The 11,037-nt window shown below is 42.7% G+C and overlaps 1 protein-coding gene across 1 annotated transcript in view; it reads right to left on the bottom strand.

Annotated features, from left to right (window-relative positions):
* Positions 1-11,037, bottom strand: part of PNPLA1 (patatin like phospholipase domain containing 1) — a 55,672-nt gene that overhangs the window by 5,596 nt on the left and 39,039 nt on the right. The window contains exons 6-8 of the mRNA XM_044675865.1: positions 8,126-8,821; positions 2,949-3,018; positions 884-1,012 (exon numbers count right to left, since the gene is read on the bottom strand). Coding sequence (XP_044531800.1) covers positions 884-1,012; positions 2,949-3,018; positions 8,126-8,821 — 895 coding nt within the window. The remainder of the gene's footprint in view (positions 1-883; positions 1,013-2,948; positions 3,019-8,125; positions 8,822-11,037) is intronic.

The raw sequence follows: 11,037 nt of genomic DNA, 5'->3' as shown, positions 1-11,037 counted from the left end.
TTCCTTCCTTCCTTCCTTCCTTCCTTCCTTCCTTCCTTCCTTCCTTCCTTCCTTCCTTCCTTCCTTCCTTCCTTCCTTCCTTCCTTCCTTCCTTTTCTAAGACAGAAGGGCAACAGCTAGGCAAACAGAGTTAAATGATTTGCTCTGGATCACACAGCTAGGAAGTATCTGATGCTATATGTGAAGTCAGATTTTTCCTGACTACAGTCTTCACTCTCTAGTCACTGAGCTACCTGACTGTCCCTTGACAGCACTTTCTGGTGTCCCCTCTCTTGGGTATTTTTTTTTCAGAGTTCATAGGACCTTGAAGATACAGCTGGAGGAGGAAGGTTGGAATAGTTGCTCTTAGAGGGATTTTATTAGAAATGAGCATTGCAGGGGCAGCTAGGTGACTCAATGGATAAAGAGTCAGGCCTGGAATCAGGAGGACCTGGGTTCAAATCTAGTCTCAGGCACTTCCTAGCTATGTGACTCTGGGCAAGTCATTAGCCTCAATCGCCTAACCCAGTGATTCCCAAAGTGGGTGCTACCACCCCCTGGTGGGTGCTGCAGCAATCCAGGGAATGGTGATGGCCACACTTTTTTTGTATTACATTCTATTCTGAGTTCAATAAATAGTTTCATAATTTCCAGGGGGCACTAAGTAATATTTTTCTGGAAAGGGGGGGTAGGCCAAAAAAGTTTGGGAAACACTGGCCTAACCCTTACTGCTCTTCTGCCTTACAACTTATACTTAGAATCCATTCTAAGACAGAAGGTAAAGGTTTTTAAAAGTTAAAAAAAAAAAAAAGTAAGCATCGCATAATCTTTTCTAAAAATGTTTGTGGCTCCCTCTCATCCTTTTCTTTCTCTATTAGAGTTCAAACCCATTAGGCATACTTACTGCTGTTCTCTTTTCTTTGCTCGCCTTGATTTTCGATGTCTTGAGAAGTCTCTCCTGGTGTCATTTGTGTCACAGCTGGTCCTTCTAAACAACTTTTTCACCCAATTTGTGTCATCCACGGGGTGGCCCCTAGGTGCAATTATACAAGAGGTGAAGTTTGTCTTTGACCCCACTCTCATCCCAATTTATTCATCCTAGGCCCAGTCTCCTTGGGGATTTTTCTACTCTCAGCCTAAGGACCTGAAATGATTAACTCCTGCTTATGGAATAGTAGCTTAATAGGAGCAGATGAGACATTGAACAGACCCCTTGTGGCTACTGAGAAGAGCCACATGGGATGATAAGGCATGGACAGATTGTAATCTGTATCATTGAAAGGAATATCCATCCTTTAGAGCAGTGGTTCCCAAACTTTTTTGGCCTACCGTCCCCTTTCCAGAAAAAATATTACTTAGCCCCCTGGAAATTAATTTTTTAAAAATTTTAATAGCAATTAATAGGAAAGATAAATGCACCTTCACTGCCTCCCTGGATCACTGCAGCACCCACCAGGGGGCGGTGGTACCCACTTTGGGAATCACTGCTTTAGATTATTCTAATAAAGTAGATTCAGGAGGAACTCTATTTAACAAAGTTTTATTAATTAATGTATATGTTATCACACTGTGATCATCTTAAAGCCACAAACTATTTTTTTATTAAAAAAAAAAGATTGCCTCACAAGTGTTTCATACATGTATTTCTAGTAGTACTTTCTGGAGATGATGCATCCACCCAAAGAAGTGAGTCAGTGGGTGGAGATTTCAGACCCTCTGCAGACTTGGGCAGGGCACCTGCTACAAAGCCAGCCCCTTAAGTCACCCCAGGTAGCCTCCTATTTACTTCTCATGCAAGAAAACATATTAGGTATTGGGAGTGCATGACTGTGATGGAATTTTGTGGAATTGTGGATGTTGGATGGGATTACTACTGCGCCATAAGAAATGATGAACAAGCTAATTTTTAAAGAAACTTGGAAAGAACTACAGAGGATAATGAACAACAAAATGAGCAGAACCAAGAGAACATCATTCACAGTTACAGAATTAATTTTAGAAGGATAAACTGTGAATGTTATCTCCAGAGAGTGAACTGAAAAATGGAAACATGAAAGACTGAGTTTATATGAACATGTCAGACTCTTGGACAATAGCTTCTGTGATGCAGAAAGGGTGGGGAGAGGAGGGGACATGTATGGATGGGATCTATTATGTAGATATGAAGAAAAGTCAGCTAAACATATAAGAGATTATGATTCCATTTACATATAATTTTTGAATATGGAAATGCTTGTTTTATGTGATTTTTTTTAATTTGGGATTTTTTTTTAAGGAGGGTAGCTGGGTGATTCAATGGATTGAGAGCCTGGCCCTGAGATGGGAGGTCCTGGGTTCAAATCTGTCCTCAGACATTCCCTAGCTGTGTGACCCTGGACAAGTCACTTTACCCTTGTTGCCTAGTCCTTACTGCTCTTCTGCCTTAGAACCAATACACAGGATTGATTTTAAGATAGAATGTAAGGATTAAAAAAAATTTTTTTTAAAGCATATCAGGCAACAACTGTACAGGTTGCTGCTATAGACTAGATCCCAGTTTCTTTGCTCAAATCAGGAATTAGCTGAGAATTAAGTGTGAGAAGAGGACTGGGTAGGGAGGTAGGTGTAGGTGGGCAGAGGGACAAGTGGGAGGTGTTGTCTTCCACTATTACCAAAGAAGGCATGGAATAAATCAGTTGGAATTAATGACGACGTTAACCTGAATATAATGATTGCAAGGCTGCCCAGGAATAAAATGCAGCCATTTCTGAAAGGGAAGCAGGCATTGGGCAATCCAATAAGAATCAGCCTCAAAGAAGTAAAGTAGGTTACTTCAGCCAGGAGGCATTAGAAGGGTGGAGTTGAATTATCTGACCTGGGCACAAGGCCCAAATGGTGGTGAGTCAGTCAGTCCCTGGATTGTCCAAACCCCACTCTTACCTCTGAGGTAAAGGAAGGCCCCCTCCCATCCACCTCCAAGAAACACTTACTTCACAGAAGGCTTGGAGACGGCTTCCTTCTTTTTGACCAAAAACACAGTGATTTTCTGATTCGAAGAAGCTATATCCAGAACCAAAATGGAGAAGTAATGGGGAAAAAGAAAAGTTAGCCGTTAGTCCTGACATAACAAATGGTAAGCCTGCCCTGTGGATGGAGCAACAGGTGGAGAAAACTATTTTTTAATGCCCTTAAATATTTAATTTTATTTTTCACTTTGCCAAAAATCTATTTTCTCTCCCTTAGAGTGAAAAACATTTCTAAACCCAGCTAGTGTCTTTCTCAGTAAGTCAACAAACATTTATTAAGCACTTACTATGTGCCAGGCACCATTACCAAGCATTGGAGATTACAAATACAAGCAAAAAGAAAGCCAGTCCTTGCCCTCCGGGAGCTTATATTCTGAAGCAGGAAGACTGTGCTTAAAAAGGAAGCTGAAAGCCTGGGTGAGGGGAGGGAGAGGTACTCTTAGGGAACAGATAGTAGCTAAATTCAGAGAATGAGTTCCTAGTTGCTTAGACAGTTGGGATAGCATTAAACAAAAATCAATAAACAATCTTGTCTTCTGTCTTAGAATCAATACTAAGTATCAGTCCTAAGGCATAAGAGCAGTAAGAGCCAGGCAATTGGGGTTAAATGACTTGCCCAGGGTCACACAGAGAGGACATATCTGAGGTCAGATGAGGACCTCCCATCTCCAGACCTGGTCCTCTATTCACTCTATCCACTTAGCTGCCCTGTCAGGACAGCTTTGTCTCCATGGTCTTATTTTTTTGTTTTGTTTGTTTTTTGTTTGTTTTGGGGGAGATAAAAAAGGTACAAGAATCTCTGCCCAAATTCTATTGACTTAAATACTTTTCACTATAAACTGAACTGTGAAACAATTACCCAAACTATGGGAAGCCTCACCATTTGGACCCTGAGAGTCTTCCCATGATTGTATTCCCAAACCACCCTCTAGGTCCATGTTGGTGAACCTATGGCACGAATGCTGGAGTGCGCAGAAGGGAGCCACTCCCCTTCCCATCTCCACACAAGCCTGAGGACATTCCTCCCATCACCTGCCCAACAGCCCAAAGGGAGCACTTCCTCCCTTCTTTGTCTGGGGTAAGGTGGGAGGTTCACGTGCAGCATGAGAGTTGCAGTTTGGGTACTTGTTCTCTACGATCTCTAAAAGGCTCACCATCACTGCTCTAGGTTGAGATTCTAGATTTCTCCTACATAGACTCTTTAGCTCTGTCTAAATCAATCTCATTATCTCCTGTGAATGCCTTATCTCTCTGCCCTTGCCCATTTTCTCATGCCATTCCCTCCTCTATGCCCTATAAGCTTCTATCTGTTGATGTTCTTCCCATCTTTCTGGGCCCAGACCAAATGTCACCTTCTCCAAGAGATAGCTGGTGGCATACTGGACAGAGTTTTGAACTTGGAGTCAAGAAGACCTGAGTTCAAACCCAGCCTCAGGTACTTATTAATTGTGTGGCCCTGGGCAAATCACCTAACTTCTATCTGTCTCGGTTTCCTCACCTATAAAATGGGAATAATAATAGTATCTACTCCCACAGGCATTGTAAGAACCAATGAGGTAATATTTGAAAAGTGCTATATAAATGTGAATTATTATTCTTATTAAGAAGCCTTTCCTGATTATTTCTATCCAAAGGGGATCCTTCCCATCTGTGGAAAATAAGAATCGTGGCAATAATAATAGTAGTAACTTACATGTGTCTGATACTTTATGGATTAGAAAGCACTTCATAAATAACAAGAATTTATTATTTATTTATGCTCTATTATATTATAATAATCATATTTCATAATATTTATTTGTGTCTTAAGGTTTGCAGAGTGTTTTACATCTTTTAACTCATTTAATCCTCACAACAACTCTGAGAGGTGAACATTAGTACTCTTCCCTTTTTACAGATGAGGAAAGTGAGATCAAGAGAGGTTAAATGATTTACCCAGGGTCATATGTTTCTAAGCATCTGAGGTAGGATTCAAACTCAGCTCTTCCTATCAACTTTACCATATGATTAATGATTACCTCACTATTCTAATTGAGCTGCATAAGAACCCTTTGGACTCTCATAGAACTTATTTCATACTTCCTCTTGCCATAATCTGAATCTTCTCCTTTTGTTTAAGAACATTCATGCATATAAAAAAATCTTTGAATGAATCATCAGAAATCCTGGGCCAACCCAACCTGTTGTCAACCTCCCCTTTTAGCTGTTAAGTTTAGATAATATCCTTTGAAGGACCTGAGTTTAGAGTGAGAGAACCCAGGGTCAGGTCCTAGAACTGCCACTCAATCAAAATCTGGAGGAAAGATTCAGATCATTTGGGGTTTTTCTTTCTTTTTTCTCCTTCCTTCCTTCCTTCCTTCCTTCCTTCCTTCCTTCCTTCCTTCCTTCCTTCCTTTCCTTCCTTCTTTCTTTTTGAACTCTTACCATCTGTCTTAGTATCAATTTTAAAACAGAAGAGCATCAAAGGCTAGGCAGTTGGGGTTAGGTGACTTAGGATCTAGGGTCACATAGCTAGGAAATATCTGAGGCTAGATTTGAATCCAGGTCCTCCCAACTTCAAGCCTAGTGTGCTACCTAGCTACTATCCTATATCTTCTTCCTTCAATGTAGAGCAAGTTCTTTGCCTCTGGGGCTCCTGCTCCATCCTCTCCCAGAAACACTCTTTTATCACATTTAGGCACTTGGGAAGCCCTTCTAATGACAGATTCTCCTTTTGTACTCAGGATATGTAAAGTGTAAGGAGGCACAGAGCAGACAAGGCCAGCACAGGGTCAGCCAGCTGCTAGCTACACTTGGTTATAAAGAAGGCTTTGTTCCTGACTTGGCCATGATCCTGACCTGATGGAACTAAGCAAGCACTGGATTGGGCCCCGAGGGCAGAACAAATCATTGACACTGAAAAAACAAGCAAATCAGTCTAGTGGAAGATTTGATAGCAGCCAGGCATCTTTAATGAATATGAACTGTCCACTTAAGTTCAGGCGAAGCACTGAAGAACTCTCCTGGAGCCAGGAAGTCTTAAATTCAAATCTGGTCTCAAACTAGCTCTGTGACCCCAGGCAAGTACTTATTCTCCATTTGCCTCAGTTTCCTCAGCTGTAAAATGGAGTGATAATGGTTCCTAGCTCCCAGGGCTGTCATGAGGATCACATAAAATACTATTTGTAAAGTGATTGGCACAGTGCCTGATATGTTTTGTGGTTTAGTCATTTCAGTCTCTTCATGGCCCTATTTGGGGTTTTATTGGCAAAGATACTAGAGCGTTTGTCATTTCCTTCTCCAGGTCATTTTACAGATGAGGAAATTGAGGCAAATGAGGTGAGGTGATTTGCCCAGGGTTACATAGTTAGTTAGTATCTAAGGCTGGATTTAAACTCAGATCTTGTTTCCAAGCCTGGCACTCTATCCGCTATGCTACCTAGGAAGCCCCTCTGTGCATGACACATAGTAGATGCTTAATATTTGTTTCCTTTCTTCTTTTCTTTCTTCCTACTGGGAGCTGGAGATTCTCCAACTGTACCATAACAAAGTGGGCCAACTCAGATTCCAGCATGACCTGCCCTTCTCAACAGTACAAGCTAAGGACCCCTAGACTTTGTCAGCCACCCTATGGAACAGTTGAACTTTCCTACATGTATTGTCATATCCCAAGTGGAATGGGAGATCTCCAAGTCCAGAAACCAACTGGCTTTCTCTTTCTCTTCCCAGTGCTTGGAACATAATGAGCACTCACTTAATCAAGGCTTTTCCCATTTGTATTTGAGATGGGCTCCCATGAAAAGAGGCGTCCCACTAACCATTCCAAGGAGCTAGAAGCAATCCAAAGAACATGGAAACAGTAGCTGATTGATTAGTATGGAGCCACCTTTCCGATAAGACATAGGAGCTGCTTAGATTCAGAGTTAGGAGAAAACTCCTCACATGGCTCCTTAGATATGAGCTAGGTCCTTGGTTGGGCATCTTTGACCAGCAGGAACAGGTGGTTCAGTTTCCCAGCCACTCAGGACTAGGCTCAAACAACGTCCAGCTTCCCCAGTCACTGTCTTCCTTAGCCTCTGTCCAGAAAGAGCAAAAATTGACTGAAACTTGCTCCAGGCAGCTAACATACCATCAGCATCCCATTCACACTGCCGATTTCACCCCACTCGCCAGCGATTCTGGGTAAAACCATGCAGACCAAAAAGGAACTGTGGGTAATCTTAGTTACAGGGACAGTACTACCACCCAAGAAGTCAACTCCTTCTCTGAAAAACCAGTCAAGATAAAAAGCATTCCTGAAAACCCCACCCTATCACCACCACCACCATCTCTCCCTAAAAACAATAAAGCTTGCTTGACACAGAGATTACCTGAGTTCTCAGTTCTTTGGACAAGACCCTGATCTTGCTGTCCACACCATAATCACAACTGTCCCTTGGATTTGAATGGCTCATTTATGTGATTCTATTCATCAAGAGTGTGTAGCCATGGGGGCAGATGGGTAGCTCAGTGGATTGAGAGCCAGACCTAGAGATAGGAGGCCCCAGGTTCAAATCTGGCCTCAGACACTTCCTAGCAGTGTGACTTTGGGAAAGTCACTTAACCCCCTTTGCCTAGCCTTTACTGCTCTTCTGCCTTAGAACTAATACTGTACATGGTATTGAGTCTAAGACGGAAGGTAAGGATTTTAAAAAAACTGAAAGGGTAGCTAAGTGGCTCAGTGAGTAGAAAACCAGGTCCGGAGACAGGAGGTCCTGGGTTCAAATCTGCCCTCAAACATTTCCAATCCCTAATTGCCTAGCCCTTGCTGCTCTTCTGACTTGGAACTGATACACAGTATTGATTCTAAGATGGAAGGTGAGGGTTTTAAAAAACTGAAGGGGCAACTAAGTGGCTCAGTAGAGAGCCAGGAGGACCTGAGTTCAAATCTAAACTCAGACACCTCCAAGTTTTGTGACCCTGGGCAAGTCACTCAACCTAATTGCCTTGCCTTTACAACTCTTCTGCCTTGGAACTGATACTTAGTATCTCTTCTAAGACATAAGTAAGAGGGGTTTTTTAATGAATTATTTTTTACTGTTACTAAATAATCCCCATATGTGAAAGCCCATGAGAAACCCCATTGGGGGAAAAAAAGAAATCCCATAGGTGGAAGGCAGTACCTTGGGGCTGGGACGTCGTGTCAGTTTCCACGGATGATGCCCACATAGGAGACACTGAAGGTGAATGAAGATATATCGACGGAGGATATAACATAACTGGAGATGTTGGGGATAACGTTGGGGATGGCACTAAATGTGAAGGAAGTGACTGCACAGGTGTTGATGCCGGTGACTGTACAGGGGGTGAGGCAGGTAACTGCACAAAGGTCGGTAGAGATGAGAAAGACACCGAGAGAGTCATGGACGATTGCATGAGTGCTGGGAGCGAGCGTGTCATTGAATGAAGAGCTGGTGAGAGTGGCGACTGTTCGGATGGTGATGAGACAAGGCAGGCTCTAGATGAATCAGGTGGTGACGGGACAGGGAGCCCCACAAGGGAGACAAGTGACTGCACAGGTGACTTTACAGGTGATGGAACTGCCTCTGTAGATGGCTGTGTGGCTGATGAGAAAGGGAGCTGAGCAAGTACAAATTCAAAATCCTCCTCCTCATCGTTGTCGTCATCCTTCCCATTCCCCTTGGCGGCTTCATTCAGAGGGTGTCTCGAGGGCTTTGACGAGGTGGTCCCTGCAGTCTCTGAGTTCTGCCCATCAATCGCTTTCCATTCCCCACATTGGGGCAGATGCTTTCCCAAGGAGAACACTTCCACCCGTGGGAATATTAAATTCTTGGTGGGAGACTCGAGGTAGACAGCATCTAGCAAAGACAGCAGAATGGGCATCCTCATGGCAACCTTAGAAACACTCTACACTGGCAAAGCACTTCAAAGAAAATTTTAGATCGCCCACACCGATATTATTTCATTTTATCTTTACAACAACCCTCTAAAGTGGGGAAGACAAACATCCCTTCCTCAGAATTTAGAGGACAAATCTGGTTCTGCCACTTATGATATGGGCAGCTCGGTAGCACAATGAATAGATTATTGGGGCTGAAGTTGAATCTTCCTGAGTTCAAAGTTTAAGTCTATCCACTGTGCCACATAGTTGGCTAGTAATCTTTAATAGCTCCCAATGAGTGGGCATAGTATACTTAGATAAAAGACCCTGATTATCCATTTACACAGTGAAACATGTTTCAAAGGATACTTTGTGACCTTGGGCCAGTCATTTAATATCTCTCTGTCTCATCTGTAAAAAATTAAAGAGGGATAAGAAGCCAAAGAATGCTTTTCCCAAATTTATTCTAACCCCAGCTATTTATTAGATGTTTGATCTTGAAGAAGTCACTTAACCACACTTGCCTCAGTTTCCTCATTTGTAAAATGAGCTGGAGAAGGAAATTCTCAGACCAGCATTCTACCTCTGGGGTGATGAGATGGGATATTTCAGTCAGTTCCAACTCTCCATGATACAATTTGGGGTCTTCTTGACAAAAATACTGGAGCGGTTTAGCATTGCCTTCTCCAGTACATTTTATAGATGAGCAAACTGAAGCAAATAGAGTTGTGACTTGCCCAGGGTCACTCAGCTAGGAAGTGTCTGAGACTGGATTTGAACCCAGAAAGGGTCTTCCTGACTCCAGTTATAGATTGCTAATAAGTATCTGTTGTCTTACTGAGTTACTAATATTCCTCAAAATACAGCTCAGGAATTGTCTCTTATTATGAGAACCCTGTGTAATGTCATGGAGAGTCTCCTGGATCTGAAGGCAGAAGCCTGGATGTGGTCTGCTACTCATTACCTGTATGGTCTTGGGTGAGTCACTTAACCTGGTCAATCCCTAGTTTGCTATCTAGAAAATGAAAGAGAAGATGGAGAGGGGCAGCCAAGTGGATTGGTAGATTAAGAGCCAGACCTGGAGACAGGAGATCCTAAACTCAAATCTGGCCTCAGATACTTTTTAGCTTTGTGACCCTGGGCAAGTCACTTAACCTTCATGACCTAGCCTTGATACTTTTCTGCCTTGGAACCAATACACAGTATTAATTCTAAGATGGAATGTAAGGGTTTAAAAAAAAGAAGGAAAATGAAAAGGTTGGACTTCATGGCCTCCAAGGCCCCTTCTGGCTTAGAATCTATGACCCTATGGTTTCCTGATTATTCCTCTTTCTGCAACTGTTAGGGCTCTTCCATACTTTATAATTGCTTTGTATTTGTGTTTATTTATCTGTGCACATGTTATTCCTATCCATTAGGATATAAGTTTACCAGGCACACTCCTGCGATCCCTGCTTCTAGGTAAACCGAGGCTGCTGGATTGTTTGAGTTTGGGCATTGTTAGCTACAGTGGGCTAAGCCAATCCAGGGTCTGACCTAAATCTGGCATTAATAAGGTGAGTACCTTAAGATTGGAAGCCATGAAGCTGCCTGAGGCTGAGCTGGCTCAGGTGGAAAATGGAGCAAGTGGCCCCACTTTCACCTTGGGGAGATAGGAGACTCAGTCTCCAAAAAAATAAGGAGGTGAGAAGGAAATATAAGCTCCTGGAGGGGAGGGACATACTCACACACTCAAACATACTCCCTCTCTCTCACACAATACTCTTTCACACATAAACACACATTCTCTCTTATACACACTCACACACACTTCTCATATACATACTAACATTCACACACACATACACACACTTTCTCACATATACTCACACACTTACACATACACTCTCTTACACACATTCTGTGTCACACATACACTCTTCTCTCTCTGGTTCTCCCTTTGATTCTCTCTTTCTCTGGTTCTTTCTCTCTCTGGTTCTTTCTCTCTCTGGTTCTTTCTCTCTCTCTGGTTCTCTCTTTCTCTAGTTCTTTCTCTTTCTGGTTCATTCTCTCTCTCTGGTTCTCTCTCTCTGGTTCTCTCTCTCTGGTTTTCTCTCTCTCTCTCTCTCTCTCTGGTTTTCTCTCTCTCTCTCTCTCTCTTTCTCTCTCTCTCTCTCTCTCTCTCTCTCTCTCTCTCTCTCTCTCTCTCCCCTC

This window comes from Gracilinanus agilis, chromosome 4 (genome assembly GCF_016433145.1).
Source record: "Gracilinanus agilis isolate LMUSP501 chromosome 4, AgileGrace, whole genome shotgun sequence".
Taxonomy (NCBI): domain Eukaryota; kingdom Metazoa; phylum Chordata; class Mammalia; order Didelphimorphia; family Didelphidae; genus Gracilinanus; species Gracilinanus agilis.
Note: the sequence above shows the minus strand (reverse complement) of the source record. Positions and strands in the feature narration are given on the sequence as shown.